The sequence below is a fragment of the Verticillium nonalfalfae genome (genome assembly GCF_003724135.2).
Source record: "Verticillium nonalfalfae strain VnAa140/NRRL 66861 chromosome Unknown scaffold_37, whole genome shotgun sequence".
In the NCBI taxonomy this organism is placed as follows: domain Eukaryota; kingdom Fungi; phylum Ascomycota; class Sordariomycetes; order Glomerellales; family Plectosphaerellaceae; genus Verticillium; species Verticillium nonalfalfae.
Window position 1 is genome coordinate 11,891 of NW_021167262.1, and position 24,442 is coordinate 36,332.

Genomic DNA, 24,442 nt, shown 5'->3' on the forward strand with positions numbered 1-24,442 from the left:
GACGGAGGGGAAGAAGAGTGGCCCAAGACGCAGAAGCTGTCCGTCTGTTTGACCTCTTTTTTTTTTTTTTTGCACCCCCTCATCCCCCCTTTGTCTGCCCTGCCTCTGGACCTGGAAACAAAGTCGTTTACTGTTGCATTGCGTCTTCACCAAACTCCCTATCCTCTGGTGTCTCGTTGTCTTTGTCCCCCCCCCCCCCTCCATCCGCCGCCCAGCGTCGCTCGACCACCTCTCTTGCCGTCCTCGTCCATTTGGCGCAGCCAGCGGGAGCCCGCAGCAGCAGCTCACAACGCACCAGCCCTCTCTGCTTCGCCCCTCGCTTGCATTCCAGACGCCACACTCGCTTCGATAGCCCTCCAGCTGTCTCTCTGATCGGCCAAGGCTGCGAAGCTGTTGCTTCTTTCAACACCAACTCGCAATCGATCTCGCACACCGACGGTTGTCGAATCGCCCCGACTGGACTGCTCGCCTGTCATGAGGTGCGACGCCTTCTGAAGCCCGTACTACAAGGTCCCCCTAGGCGGCTTATCGACAAAACTCTGTCCCCTTTGCCCTCATCGACGATACAATCCAGCAGCGGCCGCAACCGCCGATACAAAATAGCGGCGGCTGGCTACACCACTGATCTGGGAGCGCACACGCCTAGAGTCACCGTCGCACAAATTCTGGTGGCCGTCGACCGGGTGTCACCAACCAAACTTGGTCCAGCAGCGACAGCTCCTACCCTCCGAATACCCTCCGAAGGACCCCGAGATACCCCAGCCATCGCCGCGCCCCGAACCGGCCATGGCCACTTCTGCCGACCCCTATCGCCTCTCCTTCGGCGCCAACGATGCCCTTGATCTCAGTCTCAACCTGCCCATAGTATTGCTTCCGCCTTCTTCAGGCGCGCCTCGCGACCATGAATCCGACGATGGTGACCATGACGAATTGCCTGTTTCGTGGGACAAGGTGCCAACCATAGATGAACGGCAGAGCGACACCGAGGACGACGACCGAAAAGCTTCTTCCGAAATATTTGGCAGCCGCACCGATGCTAGTGGAGAGTTTGATGACCCCGACACAGACGCCGAGCGGACGCCTACTACTGTCCGCGTGCCACACATTCCGGAGAGGAACATGCGACGGACCAGCAAGAAGCCACCTCTTGCTGCCAACTCGAATGTTCCACTCCACCCCATTCACTCGATGCAAGCCGCTTTTGCTGAGTCTCTCCTCGAGGTCACGGACGGAAAGCCAGCAGAGAAGCCCAAAATTCGGTTCGGAGACGCCAAAGCCCGCCGCGAGGAGCTCATAAGCCAGGAACGGGATGAAGAACTCTTGAGCGCTCAGTGGCGGTTCCGACCCGGCCAGCGGCAACATGAGCTCATGAAACTCATGTCCCAGATCTCTTTTGGCGTCTACCTGTTGCTCAACGGCATGGCCAATAGCGCCTCCCAAGTTGTCAACATTCTTCAAGGTCACATCGATGAGGTGGACGAGTTCCTAGAGGTTACCATGGAGGACTTTCAGCAAGCTTCTACCGATTTGAAAGAGCGTATCGATTACTTGCGACTACCTATGGAGAACCTAGAGGTCTTTGAGAAGCTTCTGGAGGATCGCAATTTCCGCCTTCAGATTGTTGAAGGGAACGAGAAGATTGAGCATATCCTCGCTCGCACGAACATGCAACTCGAGCAGTACGATCAGGATATTCAGCAAGGCCTCTCGTCTGCACGAGAATTTGCCGTCTATCTTTCGCAACAGAAAGATGGCTCGTGGCGACAGGATCGTCCTGATGTTGCCGATATCTACGAAGCCATGAAGGGGAACACGGAGGGTTGGTTCAATGCCTTTGCAGACTTGCAGGCTCAGGGTAAAGATCTCAACGCTCTTGTCGTTGACCTTAGCCAAATGGTGGCTGAGATGAGCAGCAAGGCGGGGGAGGTGAGCCGCAGGACTTGGGTATGTTCCTCCAAATGCGAAACCGATCTCTGCATTTCGACCAACTCAATCCTTTACTGACAATTCCGGTGACAGGCATCGATTCCCCCTTTCACCATTCCGCTATCAGAAACGCCAGCGAGCGAAGCGTCCCCAAAGTCTCCGCAGTCCTCTATGCAATCATCCAGGAGTGGGAGGCAGTCTACTCGTCGCGCAAGCAGCCTTGTCGGCTCAGCTCCGAGCAGCTCGCAGTCCAATGCGCAACCCACATACTTTAATATTCCGATTGCGAAACATGAGCCCAGCACTTCACCTCATCAACCAACGAAGAGTCTGACCCCCAAACTATCGCTCAATACCGTCGGGACGCTATCATCTGACACTGATTCTCACCATTCCGACCCGGATGCTCAGTTGGATGCCGGCCCAGTGGTGGACGACGCGCCGCTCTACATTCTGCAGCCGCGCACGTACACTCCACAGCCCCCTGAGCCGCTGCCATCGCCAATGGTTCGAGAGCCGCCTCAATTGGCAAAGGAACCAGATCAGAGCCTTTCGAAGAAGACATCTCTTCGACAGCGCGTTTCCATGAAGACGACACCGCCAGAGTCTATCCACATTCCACGTCCCCATCCCGCCGAATTCCAGCGACCACCCCAGGCAACTCGGTCCCATCAATCACCAGACTCCGCCTATGGCTCCGACGACCAGCAGCGTCCGCGGTATGGCACAATTCATGAGTTGTCGCCCCCGGCGCTGCCTCCGGTGGTAGCATCGCCACGGTCCGAACATCATCAGTTTTATCGTCCCGTACAAGCCAGCCCTCATTCGCCCCTCCAGCAGCGCCCCCTGACAGCTGGCGCCTCGCCCCGAACAACGTATTCATCACAACAGCCAGATTATCGCCCGGGCCATCAGCGTAATGCTCCATCGCGAATGGGCGGAGCTAGCATGCTCAGCAACGTGACAACCATGACATACGACTCTCAGGCATCTGGCACTACGCAAAAGCTTAAGAAGAAACGCAGTGCCTTCGGCTGGCTCAAAAAGGCCTTTTCGCTTGATGAAGAGGAGCGCATGGCTTATGAGGCCCGGAAGCAGCAGACCCTGCAGAACCCGTACTACGATGCACGTAGCCCCAAGTACCTAGATGGTAAGCGGGTTCGTTGAAGGCCATAAGTCGGAGGAAACGTACCAAATCAAGTCCGCTCACCGACGTTGACGGCAATTGGGGGTGGATCTACGCCTGCCAGTGAAGCGCCCACCGCAAGCCGCACATGACACCCATCAGTACACAACATACCCAAGCGAGCGACCTTGATTTTGCTTTGCAATCGAACTATACATCACGCCATCTTTAATACGCGGCTGAGAAAGCTGTTGGGTAACGAAGCGTTCCCGACAGACTGTTGTCACCTCGCCCACCGACTCTATTCGTCACACTTTTTCCTGTTTTGTCCCATATCATTTCTATGATATGCTATGTGTTTGTCTGCCTTGCGGAGCAGAATCTATCCGTTATTCTTTTGCTAGGTGTTTGGCGTTTCATCTCGTATCGTTTCTTCGGGTTTCATACGTAGTTCACATCTGTCATGCGGCTACGGCCGTACTGTTGTATGATACAATGAAAACGGAGAAAGGCGTGGGGGTTTTCACGACTTCGCTCATGTCGTATCTTGAATACATCGATGATGATTACACATAACATGAACACTGTCTGCTATGCCATTCCATAGTGTTGACTATGAACATCCAAGACTGGATCTCGTCTACATGACTGCACTGATGCTGTGTTCGAGTGTCCCTGTATAACAGTCTAGTTTCGTCCTTGGTCCTCGATGCAGAATGTCTGACAAGTGGAGTACCGGCAGATTAAAAGCCCTGCTGCCGATCGTTTGGAATATTCGTGATCGTAGCTGACGATGTGCGAGCTGAGGGCGACCGCATCTGGTGCCTCATTGCAGCCCATCATCTGCAGCCTGTGGAGATGCTCAAGGCTCTGCGTGGCATTGAACAGAGCTTCTAGATCTGCTTGAAGTCTATCTTGCCTGAGTACGCTTGTCTCAGCTGCCTTCTGAAGGAGAGTGGAATCGTTTCGGTTTCTAGCATTGTTCTTGGGGCCTCAGTAACCCGGAGCATGTTGAGGGTCCATGATTCTCGTACACCCAAAGCAAAAACCGTCTTTTCCCATCTAGAACTCGGGCTTGGCCAAGGGCAGGTATCGTAGCGTCCAAGCAGTCGAAGCGTCGGGTTCAACAAAGATGGATTGTATTGTAGTGCAAGGAACTCAAGAAGATGTCAAAATGCCCCTCCGCCAACCTGATGTCTAGCTTATCCTGCAGATGCACGACCCGTCATATCGTCCACAGGTGACCCAGTATGAGCCCCCCGGCCACGAAAGCCACAGCTGCCATCTGCACCGGCGATTCCAAGTCCAGAAACATCATCTCGACGAGCCCCTTGCCGTTCCCCCTCCGCGCCGCGACCCGACGCCGGAGAAGTCTCTTTGCCGCCACCGCCAACGCGACAAACGGGGCCGTGGCCATGACGGCGAGGATCCCGAGCGGCGAGACGAGGACAGCGGCGATCATGAGGATGGAGCCGTCGAGCCAGAGGCCGAGGTACATTGCGCGCGTCAGCAGACTGTCGGTCGCGGCGCCGGTGACGGATGTGAATCGTCGACCGAACCAGTCGGAGAAGACCATGATGGCGTGGATACTCCCGAAGAGGTAGTAGAGGCCCAGAAGTATGAGGGGAATGATAACGGCGAGGTTCCAGGGGCTATCCTCAGGTATGTTGGACGCCCACTCTATGAGGGGGTTGACGGAAATGGTGAACATGGTGTTGATGAGCGGTCGAAATATAGGGAACGGGTCGTGTTTTTTTTTCGTCGTGTCTGGAAAGGGCGTGTCCGTGTCGTATGTGGCGATGAAGTATATTTGGGCACTTGCTGATGAGTGAGTGAGATGGGATGTAAGTGAGGGGTGAGGGTGTGGTTGCGATGACGGATGCCTCTGTCTGGTGTCTTGCCGCTAGTCGCAGTCTTAGAACTTGGCCTTGCGCAGCGATGTCACATGCGCACACGTCTCATTCGCCTCCCGCCTGCAGAAAGGACACCAAGATCTGCCGAGAGACTGGCGAAGTCCGAAGAGGATTGCAGAGACGCCAAGAAAACAAGAACGACCAAGCGCGAGGTTTCGTGAAGCTCTCGAGGGCGAAAGGGGGCTCAGTGTTCATACTGATTGCGTGGCGTCTCAAAGGAAGGCTTCGTTGTAGGTGACTTGTCATTGCTGTGATATCCATCATGCGTCGTTGTGTGTGCAGAGGCCCAGCCGAACCCTCACGAGCATACGTAGCCAATGTGGGCTCATCATTCGTAGACGGCGCCGAAGACGAGGACCAGGACGCTCACTGTCCCTTCTTCTCCTCAGCGACGTTCGGCTTCGTCTTGGTACCGGTGTCCTCGTCGCCCCCCATACCAAACACTCCGACCCCCAGCGCGATCAGCGGCGCCAGCCCCATGGCCACAATGGCCAGCGCCGGCGACAGCACGACCAGCAGCAGCGCGATGCCGCACCCGTCAAGGTACAGCCCGAAGTAGAAGGCCCTCGAAAGCCAGGCCTTCAGGCCGCTGGTGCCACGCTCAGGCGACGGCCCGGCCACGGAGCCAAAGCGGCCAGTGTACCACTCGGTCCATTGCGTGATGACAAAGGCGGCGAGCGCAACGAAGGCGAAGGCGAGGAGGACGAAGGCGCCCCAGAAGACGGCCAGGACGGGGCTATCGGGGTCAATGTCGAACCACGCTGCGATCTCGTCGACGAAGCTCGTTGGGTCCTCCATGCTGGGACGAGGCAAGGACTGGTGAGAGGGCTGAGTTTGTGCAAGTCGTAGCTTGGCGGAGAGGAGTTGATGATTTTTGGATAGCCTTGCCGCCTGGTCAGAGAGAGGTGAAGACCAGGTGAATGCCGAATGCAAAAGCTTTCTTGTCAGGTGCGCATCTATGATCGAAGGGAGGACCTGGGCCGAAAGGCGTTCAAATACGCGGAATAGCAGTGAAATGTTGAAAAAGTTGGCGGGGTCTGGGGTAGGGAAAGAGAGAACGGCGCCGCCCCCCCCCCTGTAGCTGGCTAACGTCACCACAAAAACAGGCCTCGATCAATCAATCCATGCAATGCAAATGCAAGCCATGAGAACTTCAGACTCGCCGACCAACTGCCTGCGCCAGGCATCGCCCATGGCATATCCTCTCCTCAACATAAAAATGAAAGGAAAGCCAAAATATCACATCATAGTCATCAGAGCAGTATATTCGAATTCATTCATGTCAACTCAGTCATTGTTTCAACCACCATGAGCACTTGCAAGATCTCTCCCCTTGAATACAAACGAGCGCGCATCCTCCCATTTCCTCTCTTCTTCTCGGGGTATCCTTTCTCCCCGTAATAATGCCAAAGCCCGCGCGTGCGAGCTGATCAACACCTTCCTTATGCATGCTTCGACCGAAACACCAGAAATACCGTCTCGCCAGTAACCGCAGCGTCCATCCCTAGGTACCAAGTCGTCCATTAACCCTATCCATAAAAGTCGTGTCCGCCCATCGAGGGGGTTCCAAAGAAGAAGATGAAAAGAGGTACCCCCCTCCCTCCAGCGCCAACGGGTAGGCAGGTGGCGGGAGTCCGGGGTATCAGACCTTAGTTATTGCGTCCTGTAGAATTTCTTGTAGAGAAGATGCAGGAGCAGGTTGACGTTGAGCTTGAGGTTTCCCTCGAAAAGGTTCATGAACTGATGCGACTCGAACTGAGCCTGCAACAGATCTTCGATGGGCACCTGTGCGCTTGCTCCTGGCATCTGTATGTGTCCGCGGGAACCCTCAATGGCGAACACGCCCACCTCGTCACAGCTGATGGTGAGGTTGATCTTGTCCCAGTCACCGACGCCCGTCCAGGCGACAACCACGCCCTTGTCTGCGAGAGCTCGCGTGCTGTACTTGAAACTCCCAAACTTGGGAACGCGGCCGCTGCGCTCCAGCTCGCGTTGGTGGTTGTACTGCTTGGTAAACGGAACGTAGAATCGCTTCTTGCTGTTGGTGGGAAAACACTTCGTGTCAGTATTCCTCTCTCACTGCGCAGCCTTTCCAATGTCGGGTGTACTTACCCCTTATTCTTCTGCAGCGTGGCCATGGCCGATTCGATGTAGTCGTCGTAGCTCTTGCGCTGCTGTTCCAGGTACTTGGCCTTGTCGTGAAGGTTGGACAGCGTCATGCGGACGCCGTCGATCTCGCGCTGCCGCTGGACCCGCCTGCGGCTCTTGGTTCGAATGTCGAGTGCGATGGCGTTGAGGATGTCCTGGTAGAAATTGTGCTTGGATATCCTGCCCATGTGCTCGAGCCTCATGACGTTCTCCAGCGCCGTTCGCTTGAGCTCGTGGTACGACATGCGAGTGACATCAATCATGTTCGCGTCCGAGTAGGCCCCTCGCGAGCCCTTGCTGGAGAAGTCGTCCCGCAGCACCATCTTCCACCTGTGGTCGTCCTCCGGTGTGATGGGCTTGACGAGGACCTCGAGAAGGTTCGCACCAGACTGCACCCTGACAATATACAACACACATCGCTTCGTCTCCATGAAGAGCGCCTTAACCTCCGCATCCGGATCGTCAACATCGTGCAGCTTGGGCGTCAGGAACATCTGGATATCAGATGAGCCCGCAGCCAGCATCTCACTCTCGTTGCTCTTGGCACTTCCGAGGTCCTGCATGATCTCTCGGAGAATATCGTCCCGGTTGGGGCATACGGACGCCAGTTCCGCTGCAATCAAGCTGTGGATGGCGAAGATGTCCGTCATTTTGATGTAGAGCGTCGGCCTGTTCTTGGCGTACAGATCGTTGAATTCATCGATGTCGAACGTGCTCTCCGCATCAGGAACCGAGATGATCTCGTGCGTAATGTGGGCGAACCGATCAATCGAATCGCCCAAGAAGGCGTTCAGAGGCTGGAGGTAAACATTCTCCCCACCAAAAGGCCTCCCTGACGCAACCTGGCTGAGGACCTTGGCAACCTCACCCAGATTGCGCTTCTGGAGAGGGCTAAGCTGCTTCTCAATGACACCAACATTCTCGGGTGCTGTTACTGCGGGCTGCAGGTAGAATTTCCACAGCCAATTGGTCACCAGTTGCAATATGTGGTGTTGGGGTTCCTTCTCAAAGTGTTGGCAGAGGCTTTCGAACATGTGCCTACACAGGAACCGGAGACCATAAGGCATCTTGGCAAGGAGATCTTCAAGCGCAAACAAGAACTGGTCGCAAATCTCCCTGAGATCCCGCAGGTGATCGATGAACAGATCTCGTGTCTCCTGGTCCTTGATAGCGACTTCGCGGGGAACATCCAGGGGACGATGGCTTGGCCGGCCGGTTCGAAGCTCCTCATTGCTGATGGCCGAGCGGTAAATTTGTAGGGGATCGCTCTCGAGGTCGAGGGCTGGGTCCTCGACGATATTGTCGCGAACCAACGGGCCGAGCAGCTCGCGAAGGTACTTTCGGTCTCGCGGAGATCGAGCGTAGTTGGAAAGAAGTTTTGACCAGAAGAAGTTGCCGCGTAGGTAGTCCTGTACGTCTCGTGTGCCGTCAATCTCCTCGCGCATCGAACGGGCGATCAGTTTCAACAGGTAGTACTCTTCTCTTCGCTTTTGAGCATAACCGAACAAGCCCATCATAAGGTGCTCGATACGTTTGCATTCCTTCTCCGGTGTTCCCTGTTCTCGAATTCGCTTGAAAACCCTTGCAAGGTATTGAGGTTGTGTCTGGAGATTGAAGAAGAGCTGCTGGTAGGATTCCAGTTTCTTCCTGGAGCTCTTGTTCAGCGCCTTCAAGTCGAAGTGATTGGCAGAAGAGATAGATGAGTTTGCCAGCAGACCGATAGAGTGGCTGCCGTAGTTGCTCTGGTGCCGTACAACCTCATCCAGCGTGATCTTGTTCTTGACGAGCAGGGCAATCTTGATGTCGAGTTGGTCGATGTACTGCTCCAACATCTCGTTCTGCCGAACTTGTTGGACGACCGTCTTGCGCATCCGCTCGAACTCAATCTCCTCGTTGAAATCAAAGTCGCTGTCGTTGAGCAAATGCACAAAGTTCTTGACGGCGTTAACCGGCGGGTTCTTGCCTGTCGTGAGGCTTTTGTAGGCTTCGCCCTGAATCTTCGCCCGGATGAAGCTTTGGATTTTGACGACTTTCTGCATGTTCTCGTTGAAGAACTTTTGCTTCTCCCTGTACCGAGCCCGAACAAGGAAGGCGTTGGCAGCTGCCTGAATGGCAATGATAGATTGTTCTTCCTCTTCAAGCTCAGCAATCACAAAGCCAATCTCCTCTCGAACCATCATAGCCTTTGCCAGAGCTTGCAGTTTGCTTATATCTTCTGCATGCGACTCGAGCTCTTCGAGGAGTTGCGTGTGTCGTAAGCGGCATAGGTGGCCTCGGATATGGCTTTGCAGACGGGTGATAGCAGGCTCCTGTTGTGTCAAGGCTTCCTTGTCGGCTGCAAGGCGGCCTCGGGTTGCCATAGCACGTATACAGGACTGCAGCTGAATATTGGCTCCATCGTTGCTGGCCAATGCCTCGAGTGTCTGAGCGACGTCTCGTCTCACGGCTCCGGCGCGAACAAAGGCCTGCAGCTGTCCGAGCTGAGGGGAGTGTTCCTTGAGCTCTGCTTTCGTTGAGAGAATGGCAGAACGGGCGACATTGCCACGTAACTTGGCTTGGAGCGCAGTCCACTGCGGAGCGAAGCCTTGAAGATGCTCCTGGTCGCGGGCGATCTGACCCCTCATCAGCAACGCCCTCGCAACCGCTTGCAAGTCGATGATGGCCGGGGCTTGTTGTTCGAGGGAAAGTTGATCCCTGTCAACCCGGCCTCGTAATAGCATGCCCCGAGCAGCTGCTTGAAGCTGCTGCACCTGACCAGATGTCTGTTGCGTTTCGGTTCGTTGACTGTCGAAGCTCTTTCGGACGAGATAGCCCTTGAATGCCGCTTGGATGCCCCTTACAGGACCTTCGTGCATGGCGAGCTGAGATTTGGAGTGCTGCACCTCATCACGGACCTTCTTAGCCCGGATAAGGCTCTGGAGTTCCAAGATGTCAGGCTCCAAGCTCCTCCAGAATCTTTCCTTATTAGCGAGTCGTCGTCGGACGAGAAAGCCGCGGGCTTGACACTGCAGGTTCACAGCAAACTTTCTCATCTGGAGCCTGTAGTCCATGATCTGACGCGTGAAGTCGCCACGGATTCGAGACTGCAACTCGATGAGAGCTGTCTCGGAGTTCCAGAGTTTCTGCATGGTGTCGCCTAGTTCCATTCGCAGCGCAGCGCCTCTGATTTGTGCCTGTAGCTCAATGATGGAGCCCTCGTTTTCAGCCAGCTCTCGGTCGATGCGCTCTTCTTCCGTCTCTTCCGGCTCGGGCTCGGGCTCAACGCCAAAGTCGGCACCCATATTGCCAAAACTGGGCATGCTAACCCCAAGTTTATCGAGTCCTTTCTGCATGGCCTCGAGCTCATGGTGCTCAAACTCCAGCTGACCAACAAGGTTGCCAATGCGGAAGTCGACAATTCCTTTTCTGAACAGCAGCCAGCTGAGGGCGTGAATGCAATAAATGACCTTGGGTATGTTCTTCTTCTCGTACAAATCGATGAGCTCGAAGCGGAAAAGGTCGGGAAGTTCGACTTCGTCGAGATATCGGAACAAAATGGCAATATTGTCCGAATGTCGGTATTGCAGCCTTTCGTGGCGGAAGATGCGGTACCGACGATCTGGGTTCAACGTCTCCACGACCTCAGCTAGGGTGACGCCGTCTCGCAAGGCCTCTTCCAGTTCCACGATGGGAGGAATGTCCCTGTGGATGACATCTTCAATCCACTCCTTGGCTTCGCCGACGTGGCAAAGGTATTCGTAGGCCTGAAGGAATTGTCGCTGCTTATCCATCCAATTCCTCCCCTCCCAGCCGTAACCGCCACTTTTTTGGCCTATACGACCCTTGTCTTCACCTGTCCTCTGCAGCCTGCGCCGACCGCGTAGGCCGACGACCTCCTGTGCGGGAGATGTGATCTTGAAGTCGTCGGCAGAGTCGGTTTGCGCGAGCTTTGAAAGCGTGCGGAAGTGGCTTGTCGAGGACCTTCCAAAGCTCTGAAGATCGGGCCGCTCAAGTGGCGCGGCGTGCGTCTGGTGTGGGTGATATGGCGAGTTCGCGTGAGGCAGGGCGGCGCTGCCCACGCTGACCGAGTCGGATCGAGTCAAGAGCATAGAGTGCGGTCGAATCGGCGAGGGCCTTGAGGTGGGCGTCGGCGGCTGGGGTGTTGTGGCCTTGGGCGTTGTGGTCTTGGGCGTTGTAGCCTTGGGCGTTGTAGCCTTCTTGGGTGTAGCTGTGGGCGTGGGCGAGCTGCTGCCATCGTTTTGCGAGAGTGAGAATCTGCCGACGTCGATGCTTTGGCCGCGGTCATGGCGATAGCTCGTCGGTTTCCGCTCGGGTGAGGGCGAGGATGCGGGAGACGGCCCGGCGGGAGCTTGGGGGAGTGGTCGTAAGGACATGCGAGCCATGTTGAAGATGTTGCCCTCCTCCTTCTTCTTTGAACTTGTGAAGACGTCATCTTCCAGCGGACGCTGGCTGAAGCGACTGACATCACTCATGCCCCGTTTGTGGGTGTGAGCGGCGGCGTAGCCGCTCGAGGCTGAGGAGTATACTGTACTGGCGCGACTGCGCTCGGAGAAATTGGAGTAGCCAGAGGAGGCAGACGATGAGGCAGTTGAGGGTTGCCGGTTGACATTTCCTTCTGTTTCGAGGTTTTGTGATTGCCGGAGAGGGTGTGTTCGGTACGACATGGTTGACGATGCCGAACGTCGGTTAGGAGGTCGAGGAAAGTTTGCGCTGCAGGTTCATGTATTCGCGGAATTCGGATGACCACATGAAGGCGCTTTCGCTGGGGAGGCTCTGGGTCGATGTTCCTCGGGCTGAGCTAACCAAATGACGCTGGGTCAGGGTCGACTTTGGTGGCTGGCTTGGAATGTGTCGAGGCGGCGGAGGATGCGGAGGGGTGAAGTTTGCTCTCTTGGAGGGCCCAAGTCGGAGGCAATGCCAGAGGCAGAGTTGGGTCACAACAATGTGGAGTGGCGCGTGGTCGGGGATCTAAGACATGGGCGCGCTCGGCGCGAGGGAGTTGGGGCGAGGGAGCAGTGCAAGGACCACAGCAGCAATGATGTTGAGGAAGAAATGAATCGTATGGGTTCTCGTCGATAACCTCATGCCCTGTACGTGGCGGCCATTATTTCGCGACCGTAATGTTAAAAGTGAACAAGGATAACGCAGGAGCAGATGGCAGTCGGCGGCTGGACGGCTGAGGGGTCCATGGATGTTTGGTGCTTTGGAGCAGTGAGTGCCGTTGCTGTGCTGAGTTTCTGTGTTTGTTTACTGCCTGATGTGGCTAGGCGCAGATGGGTGGGAGGAGTGGAGCAACCGCTGTCCGGCGCTGTCTGGCGCAGGCCTGGTTTTTGCTAGCGCTGTTACGTCACGTCACACTGAGCCGGCAGCTACCGATAATGTGCCGGTGCTACGGCCTTTGTGCCTGCGACCTTATTTGCCTCGACCTCGCGTGTTTCGTTTCGACTGGGCCTGTTGGCAGTGTGAAGGCTGAATGAAGTGTTGCTGCTTTGCCCCTAAACCTCCTAGGATGGCTTCCCACGGCAGTCAGAGACGGCTCGGGATGTGGTGCCAAGCGACTGTTGATCCTACTCAATTGACCAGGAGCAAAAGCACAACACAGTATACCGATAAATCCAGACCATCACATCAATTCGTAACGTGTTGACTACGTCTCCACGTGGTTGGACGGGTATCCTGTGCCGTTTCTCCTCTTGTTCAAGCTACGTCCTGAACAAGATGCGCTCCGAGGATCGTCATCGGTCTCTAGAAACGAGTCTATGGATCAATAGAAACTGGTGGGCGCCTGACAGCTTGGCACTGATGATTGGGCAATTGGATGGGATTTCAACACCTCCTGTTGGCCTGCTGGATACGCCTACACTTCCTGCCCAGAAACACAAGTCACGTCGTCAAGGCCTTCGTGCGACGTAAAATCCTTGATGCATTCAGACGGCCCTTGAACCGGGGCGACCATATGTCGGAAGGAACTGGTATACCTTTTCCTTGGTCACAATTCACGGAGAGCAGACGCAAGGGTTGGCGCGGTCATGAAGAAACCGGGTCATGGCCAAAGGCGTAACCAGCAAACATGCTTCTATCCATGACAGCCGTGCACAGGGCACACACCGCTCGCGTGGTGTGGGGCTTGTGTGCTGGAGGCCAGGCGATTGGGCCCTACAACTCGCTGCTGGCCCCCTGCCCCGCACCGCACCGAGTTCGGGTCAGTCAGCTCAAAATGTGCAGGGTCTGAGCGGGCCTTTAAAAAAAGTTTCCAGCGGGGACCAGACGAACTTTTTCTTCCCTCCTTCTACTGGGAAGAAGAGACCAACCGATCGCAGTCATTGAACGAGCCAAGCAAGCATCAGGACTTTGCGTGACGACAGCTTCTTCTTCCTCGCTGCCTTCTCCCGCTTCTACTTTCTCCCACTCTTTTCCATCCATCACTTTGCCCCAGCAAAGCGAAGAAGAAAAATGCCTGGCACCAACGGTACCCAGGGCGCGAAGGTGCTCGACCACGCCACCGCTCTCGATGTCCTCAAGGAGTACGAGGGCCGTGACGGTCTTAACATCACCGAGCTCATGGACACCAAGAAGCACGGCGGTCTGACCTACAACGACTTCCTGCTGCTTCCTGGCTACATTGGCTTCCCCGCCTCCGCCGTCAACCTCGACTCGCCTGTCACCAAGCGTGTCACCCTCAAGACCCCCTTCGTCTCCTCGCCCATGGACACCGTCACTGAGCACGAGATGGCCATTCACATGGCGCTCCAGGGCGGCCTCGGCGTTGTTCACCACAACTGCTCCCCCGAGGCCCAGGCCGACATGATCCGAAAGGTGAAGCGCTATGAGAACGGCTTCATCCTCGACCCCGTTGTCATCAGCCGCGACACCACTGTCGGCGAGGCGAAGGCTCTTAAGGAGAAGTGGGGTTTCGGCGGTTTCCCCGTCACAGGTCAGTCGCCTATTTCTCTCTCTTCTCTTCGCTCGTGTTACCAGCACTCCCCACCCTTTTGTCGGCTTTCGATGATTAAAAAACCATGTCATAACTTTCGTTCCACCATACGTGACAACCATGTTGTCTTGAGGATATCTAATTAGACTATGAAAATAAGCCTTTTTCATCTTTTACTATTTTGCGCTATTTTGGCAAGAATCCGCAAAGCTAACCAATGCTTTCAGAGAACGGCAAGCTCGGCTCCAAGCTGCTGGGTATCGTCACCAACCGTGATATCCAGTTTGAGGAGGACCCCGAGACCTCCATCTCCAACGTCATGGTGACCGAGCTGATCACTGCTCCCTCGGGCGTTGACCTGCCCGACGCGAACAAGATCCTCGCCAAGTCTAAGAAGGGCAAGCTGCCCATCGTCGACAAGGAGGGCAACCTCGTCTCCATGATCTCCCGCTCCGACTTGAACAAGAACCAGCACTTCCCCCTGGCTTCCAAGCTCCCCGACAGCAAGCAGCTCCTCTGCGCTGCTGCCATTGGCACCCGTCCCGCCGACCGCGAGCGTCTTGCTCTGCTGGTCGATGCTGGCCTTGACATTGTCATCCTGGACTCGTCCCAGGGTAACAGCATGTACCAGGCCGAGATGGTCAAGTGGATCAAGTCCGAGTTCCCCGGCCTCGACGTCATTGGCGGAAACGTCGTGACGCGCGAGCAAGCCGCGACCCTCATCGCCGCCGGCGTTGACGGTCTGCGCATCGGCATGGGCAGCGGCTCGGCCTGCATCACACAGGAGGTCATGGCCGTCGGCCGCCCCCAGGCTGCTGCCGTTTACTCGGTCAGCAGCTTCGCCGCCCGCTTCGGCGTGCCCTGCATCGCCGACGGCGGTGTCCAGAACGTCGGCCACGTCGTCAAGGGCCTGTCCCTCGGTGCCTCGACCGTCATGATGGGCGGTCTGCTCGCCGGCACCACCGAGTCCCCCGGCACGTCCTTCGTCTCGCGCGAGGGCAAGCTGGTCAAGGCCTACCGTGGCATGGGCAGCATCGACGCCATGCAGGACAAGAAGGCCGGCGGTGGCGGCAAGGACTCGCAGAAGAGCAACGCCGGCACGGCCCGCTACTTCTCCGAGGGCGACAGCGTCCTGGTTGCCCAGGGCGTTACCGGCTCCGTCGCGCACAGGGGGTATGTTTCTCCCGCGCTCAACCACCCTCCGATCATGTTTGCTGACAGTCTTGACAGTCCCATCTCCAAGTTCGTCCCCTACCTCGCGGCCGGCCTCAAGCACTCAATGCAGGACTGCGGCATGCAGAGCCTGACCGAGCTGCACGAGAGCGTCGCCGACGGTACCCTCCGTTTCGAGCTTCGCACGTCGAGCGCCCAGATGGAGGGCAACGTGAACATGGAGTCCTACGAGAAGAAGCTCTTCGCGTAGACCTCTTTCACTGTTTAGCAACACAACTCGTCGTGGCAGTGGTAGAGTCCCCCTCCCCAAGACCGTATCGTAGGGGCGTATGCTGGTCGTTGGGGCGGGACATGGTGGGCGGTATGATGATTTTTCTGGCGTAACGAATGGAAATGAAGCGCGTGTTGGAATACCGCAGCAAGGGAACGGGACGGGATGGGAATTTTGGGAACACTCTAAAACAAAAATTAGGGGATGTATAGGGAGAAGCCATGACGCTTTTACGAAACGCTGCTTCGATGATATACCATGGTACACACAAAAAGTGCCGAGCGCTCGCGCGCGCAATGAAAATAATGAAAGTTCACGATTTACTACGATACATGCGGAAGCTCTGCCAGTCTGGTGAGGTGTGCAACAGGCGGCGAAATTATTCCTGTGGTGCAACTACCTACCTAGGGAGGGAAAGTGCCTGGTGGCCGATATCGGCAACTTGGTATTCCTCCACATAGTCCCGCTGGCAGACGGCCTTTACGATAATTTAACTGCGCTGCGTGTACTATGTTAGGTGTATGAGCACCTAGCCGTGCAGAACCAAATTCAAAAAAAAAAAGTGCTGGCAATTTCATACTGACAAGCTGAACAGAAGCTTTGAGTAGTCAGGCAATGCTCATTACACCATTACACCTCGCGTGCAGAACCGCATGGACTATGCTATGTGCCGAAAATCCTCAAACTAAATAAAACTCAAACTCGCTCATGATCCGTCAAGCATGCGTAAGATTTCGCAGATTCCCTTCTCGAGTTTCGTCAACTTGGTAGCGTTTCACATCGTGAAAGCCCACTCTCATCACACCTTTTGCTCATCATTCTCTAACATCATTGCTTGCTCGTCGTGATGGAATCGTATCCAGCTCTCGGTGTCGTGCGACCACTGCTACCTGCACGTCCCAGTAAAGGCTCATCCTCAGAGGAATACTCGCCTTCTTCTCCTTCATTCCTGTCTTTGGCCGTTGTTACCACGTCGGAATCGTCATCTTCTAGCAAGGTCTCCTCATCGGCCTCGTCGTCTGTCGTCTCGGTGCTGGGCGCAGGGCCGTCGCCTTCGGTGAGCATCATGGCAGGAATGGCGCCGACCACAGCACAGAATGAAAGAAGCCACCAAGCAGTAATCACATAACCCCTCTCTACACCCCAGCTGAACGCGACGCCGGCGCTGGCCGGTCCGACGGCACGGCCCAGGCCGGAGAACATGGTCGCAAAGCCGTTGAGAGTGCCCAGAATGCGCAGGCTGGACGCCGAGTTGGTGAGCAAAATAGTCATACAGGGAAAGCCAACAATGGCAGCGAAGCCCTTGACCAGCATAAGAGACAGGAGCGCAATGTAGCGTGTTGTCGTGGTAGGAAGGAGGACGGTATATGGCATGAGGATATACACAAAGGGCGAGACGTAGGCACACGCGCGGTAGCATCGGAGAGTGCCAAATCGGCTGCAGAGGACTGGGAAGAAGAGAAACTGAATCGCGCCGCACGCAACGCCGTAGATGGCGAAGATGGGGCCGATACGCTCGGAGCCGAGACCGAAACCGCCGCTGAATTGAAAGGGTAGACTCGTGTTTTCGGGTGTGTGTTCGATTATCGGATAGTTCAGGAAGACGGGAACAACCTGATCGAAAGCGACGGCGTGGAGAGCCAAGAATGTGTAGGCAACGAGACCAATGACCGTTTGCCTGGTGAACACTTCGCCCATTGATGGCTTGGTCGTGATCATGGACTTCTTTGGGGCCTTAATCATGGCTGGCAACAAGGGAGCCGTGGCCTCGCTGTCAACGAAGGATGTCCTCCTCGCTCGAATGTCGTGGCGACGGCGTCTAAAGGTGCGAGTAAGACGCTGTCCCATCTGCAAACCCCAGTCATTGCTACCTCGCTTGCTCTCAAGCGTCTCGTGTAGGAAGAAGATGGCTGATCCAAGTGATATGAGGAAGAAGATGGACATGATCATGTTTGGCAAGGCGAATGGGAAGGTCTTAAAGAATGTGCTGTTGCCGAAGAGAGCTGGGAAGCGCTCGACCGGCTGGACAAAAATGCCACCGAAGGCAGGACCGAAGACGCCTGTCCATGTAAGTGCGTGATTCTAGGTGGGTTGGTTATGGAGGGAGCTTACTTCCAATCGTCCATACGAGAGGCATGACAGAGAATGCTCGGGGCTGGAGCTCCTTCTCGGTAACCATTTCGGCCACCATGGTGCGGATGATGCCAACTAGTCAGGATATCAGGACGTGCTATCCAAGATGAATAGGGTATGGCTCAACTCACCATTGCCGTTGCCACCTCCAAGCAAAACGCGCACGATGATAGCCATAGTTAGACTAGTCGAGAATCCCCATACGAGGAAGAGTGTCATGGTGGAGGTTAAGCCGGCGATGATGGTCGGTTTCCGGCCAAACGTGTCGGATGCTTTCCCCCAAGGCACCGCACAGGCGCTCTGTGAAAGTGAAAATGCGGCAGACGTGATGCCAGCCCATTTGGCGACTTTGTTCTGCTCGACACCGAAGCTGCGGATCATCTCTGGAAGATAGGGGAAGACGGAAGTCATGGCGAGGGGCTCGGCGAATCGCGCGATGGCTGGGAAAATGTTAGCGGACCATGTTGCTAATAGCTGTAAATACCTGTGAGGTGTCGGTACAGCAAATATGGAGACGACTACGATCCCTCCTTCGTGCTGGTGGAGAGGTCCATGTTACGTTCCTGCTTCAAGCATGAGAATGCAGCTCAGGCTCACGGTGATCAGGCGGCGAGGAAGATCATGACCAAAGTGCAGCACATGCTGAAGCGGATAACATAAAAAAAAAGAATGAAAAAGATATCTAGGTAGCATTTTGTCTGTCTTTTGGCCCTCCTCAACATCGTCGTCCATGATGACGCGATGTCCGCTGTATCCCATGTCCTAGCAGGGGCACTAGCCTAGATAGACATGTAGAGTTGTCCGAAGTGTCCGCAAGATACGAGAGGAGGTATCCAGGATAAAGCTGGTTTATGGGCCGAGGTGAGAGAGTCTGTGTAGCTTACCCAAAATGGCCAGCTGTTGCACCGGCAGCTGCGGCTCTCGCCTCCTCCTGGGGTTCGACATGATGGCTGAAGGGGAGTACGTGAGCCTACAGAAAGCGGGTCGGCGATCTGGTGGATAGACAGGTGCAGGATAAGATGGGGATATATTTAGAGCCCAAGGCGCCTTCAGCTAGGCGTAAACAAATATGGGAGATCTAGCAAGATTTGGTCAAGACTAGAGGACCAGAGCAAGGCTCGGTTGGACAGGCTGCGGACAAAAGAGGCCGAATAACGAAGAAAAAGATGCAGAAGTGATGAGAAATCGAGGAATCGGTCGGTCAAATGAAGAGAAACTGCACCTGCAAAACCTTGCATCGGTCACAGGCAACGACCCCACTGGCCATTTTCCTAGCGTCGTAGTGCGTTCCCACCTCCACACACAAGCGCTGCAGCCCGATGCGCTCGCGCTCGCCTCGCATTAGGTGCCCAGCCGTTGCACTTCTCCATGCACTTGCACTTGCCTCGTTGGGCATTTACTACTGCACAACAGCCTGTTTGGTCTCAGGTTCATACCCCCGCGGTCGGCTCACCGAGCGACAGGTCTTGCCTTCGGGGGAAAGATGACGCCTCCCGAGTCTTGTGAGGGGCTCCTCCTCCATGTGCGATTGGTTCCGGATGACAGGTGCATATCCGATGAACGATGAGCCTTGCAGAAATCCCCCAAAGAAAGGCGGTATTGGTTGTCGATCCAAGGCGCCTCATGTAAGCAATGCCGTCACGAGGTGAAAGAGAGACAAGCGTCCTGCGAAGGATGCAATGTAAGTTTCAAGGGAGGAGGGAAGGGGTGGCAGCCATGGTCAGTGTGGCGAGTCCGCTGTCGGCATGTTGGTCGGTTGTCGGCGGCGTCGTCGTCAACTTGACCGAGAAGTAGCGGATGGGACGGCGAGATGGTGTGTTCAGCGTTGAGGTGCGACAGGGTATATTTTTTTTTTCCAACGTTGAAGGAGTCGCGTACCCCCCGACGCAGGGTGGGGGTCACAGGTCCAGGCCTCACAGTCGGTCAGTTGCTTGGCCTATGTGGCCCCCTCGTGATTCTGGCAACTGGCGGCCCGATGCTGGCCCGGCCGTCATCGGCGCCAAACCCGGGGGCCGAATATCCACCCCGCAATAGGATCCGAGTTGCAGTACGAGCACACGTTCCACGCTGATGATGTAAGCGCACCATGCTCCTCGACCACCTAAAGCGTCATCATGTGCCAATTCTAGGCAGGTACTGTATAACCCTCACTGTCTCTACCCTCAGGAAGGTAGGCGACTTCCCTACCCCTCTGCCCAGGGGCAGGCACGGTACACTCTCCACTTTAGATTCCTTGATCGCATCAAAGTCATGTTCACTGATGCCATCGATGACAAACGATACGACCCACTGCCCACCTCTCGACAACCCACCGAGGTCTTCTTCAGGATTCACACCTAAGCTTCACGGTGTAGTGATTCTTCCTTGAGTTTCGCTTCACCTCAGCTCAGTCTTGGTGCGCTCTCACCTAAGATACTCGACGCATCTATCGAAGGCGCAGAGCGATCTTTACATCACATCCACCTGCGGTACATCCCCCCTTCTCCTTCTGTTGCTCGTATCTCAGAACGGATATATCTTGGCGACAGACAACACAATACGACCAGGTTTCACAGCACATTCTCACTGTTACCATGACTGAAAAGTCTCCAGCGCACAAGCACCCGCCGGGCGTCGTCATGGCAGACGAGCATACGCCCTTGATAGCCACGGTTGTCGTGGCGGAGCCCAGGCAGCGGTACCAGCACCACTACGTTCGACGCCTGTGTACCACTGCGATATGCGCATGTCTCTTTGCCTTCTTTACGACATTCGTGGTCCTGGTTTGTCTCGATCCCGACGACGGCTCCTCTTACTTTCCTGGTCCGCCAAGTGGACCAGCTCACTCTACTGCGCAGACGGGGCCCAACTTCTCGCACCAGGACTTGCTTGGTGTCCTTTTCGAGACCCCATCTGCCGAAAAGGCCGAGGACTGGAGCAGATACTACACCGCCGGTCCCCATCTGGCAGGCCAGAACTTCTCTCAGGTACGCTATCCACTCGACTACGTGGGGAAATAGTACTCACAAACACATTAGGCGAGATGGACCCAGGAGAGGTGGATTGAATGGGGTGTCCCCTCTGACATTGTTTCTTACGATGTGTACTTGAACTATCCTGTGAACCATAGCCTTTCCGTTCTCAGCCGCGAGGAGAAAGACAGCAATGCGCAAGATGCTTCTTGGAAGGTTGACTTCGAGGCATCGCTCGAAGAGGACATCCTCGACGAAGACCCCACATCCGGTTCCGCAGATCGCATCCCTACCTTTCACGGCTACTCAGCAAGCGGTAACGTTACCGGTTCCTTTGTTTGGGTCAACTATGGCACGTACCAAGATTTTGAGGACCTACGCAAGGCCAATGTCAGCCTTGCAGGCAAGATCGCCATCGCGCGCTACGGTGGTATCTTCCGCGGTCTCAAGATCAAACGGGCCCAGGAGCTCGGCATGATTGGTGCTGTGCTCTACAGCGACCCTGGTGACGATGGCGAGATCCGAGAAGAGAATGGGTACAAGACATACCCAGAAGGCCCGGCTCGCAACCCTTCGAGCGTCCAGCGTGGCAGCGCTCAATTCTTGAGCGTGCGTCCTGGAGACCCAACAACTCCGGGATATCCAAGCAAGCCCGGTGCGCCCAGAGCACCTGTGGATGCCGCCATTCCATCGATCCCATCGATTCCCATCTCATACGCCGATGCACTGCCCATACTCAAGGCTCTGAACGGCCATGGACCCTCGGCTGATGACTTCAACCAGTATTGGACCCGCAACTTGGGCTTGAAATACAAGGGAATTGAGTACAACATTGGCCCCTCGCCCGACAACGTCGTCATCAACCTGTACAACGAGCAAAGCTACGTGACGACGCCTCTCTGGAACGTCATCGGAATTGTTAATGGTACTATCCCGAATGAAGTGGTCGTGATCGGCAACCATCGTGACGCCTGGATCGCTGGCGGCGCTGGTGACCCCAACAGTGGCTCCGCCGTCCTCAACGAAGTCGTTCGTAGCGTCGGAGCCGCTCTTGCAGCTGGCTGGACCCCGCTCCGCACAATTGTCTTCGCCTCTTGGGATGGCGAGGAATATTCCCTCATCGGCAGTACTGAATGGGTTGAGGAGTATCTCCCCTGGCTCACGGATGCTGCGGTTGCCTACGTCAATGTTGATGTGGGCGTCCGGAGTGCCAACTTTGATGCCGCAGCAGCCCCGCTTCTTCACCGCGTCCTTCGGGAGGTTGTTGCCGCTATTCCATCGCCAAACCAGACTGTCCCAGGACAGACCGTCGGTGATCTGTGGAGCGGCAAGATCAGGCCCATGGGCTCCGGCTCCGACTTCACGGCGTTCCAGGACTTTGCCGGCATCCCATCGCTGGATTTTGGGTTTGGCGGCTACGGCCCCAAAGATGCGGTATACCACTACCACAGCAACTACGACTCATTCTACTGGATGGAAAATTTTGGCGACCCAGGCTTCCAATACCACAAGGCCATGGCGCGTATCCTCGGTCGCACCGTGGCGGAGCTGTCCAACAAGCCCATCATCCGCTTCGACGCGACCGATTATGCTGACGCTCTCGCCGGTTACATTGATAAGATCGACGCCAAACTGACCGCCGCCACCTCCTCCGCCGAGCCCGACATCGCCACCATGTCCGAAGAAGAAATCTTCGCCCTTCGCTCCAGCGGCCTCCCCTCGGGTGTTGAAGCCGAAGAAGTCCGTCCACGCGGCAGTCCCGCCGATGTCGCTGAGGCCCTCGCCCACCTGCGCTTCCTGACCGCCAATCTCCGCATCAAGACCCAGCGCCTCGACGCGCTGGGCCGCTGGGTCGAAGACACCATAGCCGCCGGCGTACCCTGGTGGCACATCTGGAAGCGCCTCAAGCTCGGCTGGGCGCTCGTGCATGTCAACGCCGCGTACAAGGGCTTCGAGCGCCACTTCCTGCACCCCGAAGGCCTCGACGGGCGTGACTGGTTCAAGCACGTGGTCTTCGCCCCGGGCCTGTGGACGGGCTATGCGGGTGCCGTATTCCCCGGGCTGCAGGAGAGCATTGACGCTAGGGACTATGTGAATGCTGTGAGGTGGGCAGGGATCATTGGAGAGAGCTTGGAGTCAGCGGACAAGAGCATTTAGTCAACAGAAGTGTGGTGTATACCCATGCTGTCCGGATGGCACGTATGAGAACATTCCTCCATGAACCGTTACATTGGACACAATTCCTTGAGATGGACTATAGGGTGACGCTGAGTACGCCCTCCATTGGGTTTGTGAATGTCGGACTGAGATCTGTGTGGACGGCCAGTAGAAATGAAGTAGGGCTACACGAGTTGACGGCCAGGCCGTGATAACTACCATGAAAGCTCAGCAAGGGAATGGGCATCGTCCATAATGTGCAAACAAAAAAGCACAGCCGGGCTGAGTTCAGTGTGGCGGTCTAACATATCATTTCTACATTCTAATGCCTGCCATATTCGTACAAAACAGTCGTCCCTCTACCAGGAAATACGAGCCCAAACCAGCAGCAGCTTAGAACTTGTAGACCTGGTCAGGCGAGTAGCCGAGCTCCTTCAGGATGCCAACAAGCTCGCCCTGGTCCTTGGGGCTCTTCTTGTTGCCGGAGACGGCGTTCATCAAGCCGGGCGGGCCGCAGACGAAGACCTTGACGTCACCAGACGAAGGCTCGGGAAGGACCGTCTTGAGGAGGTTCTTGTCGATGAAGCCCTTGCCGCCAGACCACTCGCCCGTGGGCTTGTCGAGGACGTAAAAGGCGCGGAAGCGCTGGGGGTACGTGTTCTCGAGCTCGGCAAACTCCTTGCGCAGCAGAATGTCCTCCTCGGTCACGTTGCCGAAGACGAGCGTGACCTTGGTCTTGTCGGCCGGGTTGTTGAAGATGGCGCGGGCGAGCTGGTACATGGGGGTGATGCCCGTGCCGCCGGCTACGAGGGCAATGTGCTCGTGCTTGTTGGCGGTCCAGGCGTACTTGGGCAGCGGACCCTTGAAGTCGAGGCGCTGGCCAGGCGTCATGTCGTGCATGTGCGTGGACATGGGGCCGTCGGGGTACTTCTTGACGAGGAGGTCGAGGTAGCCCTTGGCGTCTGGGTGTGTTCTCGTCAGCCTTGCAGTCCATCATTTGTTAGAAGTATAGAAGGGCAAGGTCATACCCTCGTCGCTGACGGGAGTGTAGGGGCGCAACACAGCCTTCTCCATCTCGGGACCCTTGTACTTGGTCAGGACAGCGCTGGCGACGGACAGGCCGGAGACCTGATCATCCTCGGGCAGCTTGAAGCGGAAACGCTTAGTGTTGTGGTTCACGATCTCGACATTCTCGAGAGCGAGCGAAACGAAGCCTTGGTCAACGCCGTTGAGAGCCTTCTTCGTCGTGGCATTCGTCAGGTCGGCGGCAGCGTCCTTGATCTTCGCCTCGGCCTTCTTGGCGGCGGGCGCACCACCAAGGAAGTAGTAGCCCGCGGCAGCGACACCGACGGCACCAACAGCGTAGAGGGCGGTGTTGGAACCGCCGGTCGAGGGCTCTGTGGCGTAGCGGCGTGTTTGCTGAAGAAATGGTCAGTAACGATGTTCTGGCATGATGTTGTGGCGCGATGGAAATGCCACGGAGCACAAAGTGGGTGATCGCGTACCTGTTTGAGGGGCTGCACCGCCCTGAAAGCTGATCTGGAGAACATCTCGAATTCAATTGGCGTCGTGAGGGCGACAGAAAGTTGATTCGTTTATTGAATTGTGGTTGGAGGATATACACTGAAGCTGCCGGCGATCAAAAAGGCCTCCTACCTCCCGAGTCGGGACAGTAGGTACCCACCCGCTGACGCCATGAGTGGATGACGT

General features: G+C 56.0%; 7 protein-coding genes across 7 annotated transcripts; 3 read left to right on the forward strand and 4 right to left on the reverse strand.

Moving 5' to 3' along the window:
- Positions 1-786: 786 nt before the first annotated feature.
- Positions 787-3,949, forward strand: D7B24_005694 (uncharacterized protein; the record flags this gene model as incomplete). The annotated part of the gene is made up of 3 exons (XM_028639843.1): positions 787-1,944; positions 2,020-3,076; positions 3,855-3,949. The coding sequence occupies 3 exons, from the start codon at positions 787-789 to the stop codon at positions 3,947-3,949; spliced, it is 2,310 nt and encodes a 769-aa protein (XP_028495770.1).
- Positions 3,950-4,277: 328 nt separating this feature from the next.
- D7B24_005695 (uncharacterized protein) lies at positions 4,278-5,763 on the reverse strand (the record flags this gene model as incomplete). Its single annotated transcript, XM_028639844.1, has 3 exons — positions 4,278-4,869; positions 5,039-5,161; positions 5,336-5,763. 3 exons carry the CDS (start codon positions 5,761-5,763, stop codon positions 4,278-4,280), a joined length of 1,143 nt encoding a protein of 380 aa, XP_028495771.1.
- Positions 5,764-6,618: 855 nt separating this feature from the next.
- On the reverse strand, positions 6,619-11,777 carry D7B24_005696 (uncharacterized protein; the record flags this gene model as incomplete). The annotated part of the gene is made up of 2 exons (XM_028639845.1): positions 6,619-7,003; positions 7,078-11,777. The coding sequence occupies 2 exons, from the start codon at positions 11,775-11,777 to the stop codon at positions 6,619-6,621; spliced, it is 5,085 nt and encodes a 1,694-aa protein (XP_028495772.1).
- Positions 11,778-13,566: 1,789 nt separating this feature from the next.
- D7B24_005697 (uncharacterized protein) lies at positions 13,567-15,470 on the forward strand (the record flags this gene model as incomplete). Its single annotated transcript, XM_028639846.1, has 3 exons — positions 13,567-14,047; positions 14,275-15,220; positions 15,278-15,470. 3 exons carry the CDS (start codon positions 13,567-13,569, stop codon positions 15,468-15,470), a joined length of 1,620 nt encoding a protein of 539 aa, XP_028495773.1.
- An 849-nt stretch (positions 15,471-16,319) lies between these two features.
- Positions 16,320-18,569, reverse strand: D7B24_005698 (uncharacterized protein; the record flags this gene model as incomplete). Its single annotated transcript, XM_028639847.1, has 4 exons — positions 16,320-17,551; positions 17,604-17,699; positions 17,756-18,064; positions 18,509-18,569. 4 exons carry the CDS (start codon positions 18,567-18,569, stop codon positions 16,320-16,322), a joined length of 1,698 nt encoding a protein of 565 aa, XP_028495774.1.
- Positions 18,570-20,197: 1,628 nt separating this feature from the next.
- Positions 20,198-22,732, forward strand: D7B24_005699 (uncharacterized protein; the record flags this gene model as incomplete). Its single annotated transcript, XM_028639848.1, has 2 exons — positions 20,198-20,590; positions 20,642-22,732. 2 exons carry the CDS (start codon positions 20,198-20,200, stop codon positions 22,730-22,732), a joined length of 2,484 nt encoding a protein of 827 aa, XP_028495775.1.
- Positions 22,733-23,125: 393 nt separating this feature from the next.
- On the reverse strand, positions 23,126-24,282 carry MCR1 (NADH-cytochrome b5 reductase; the record flags this gene model as incomplete). The annotated part of the gene is made up of 3 exons (XM_028639849.1): positions 23,126-23,694; positions 23,761-24,151; positions 24,238-24,282. The coding sequence occupies 3 exons, from the start codon at positions 24,280-24,282 to the stop codon at positions 23,126-23,128; spliced, it is 1,005 nt and encodes a 334-aa protein (XP_028495776.1).
- Between the last annotated feature and the right edge of the window lie 160 nt (positions 24,283-24,442).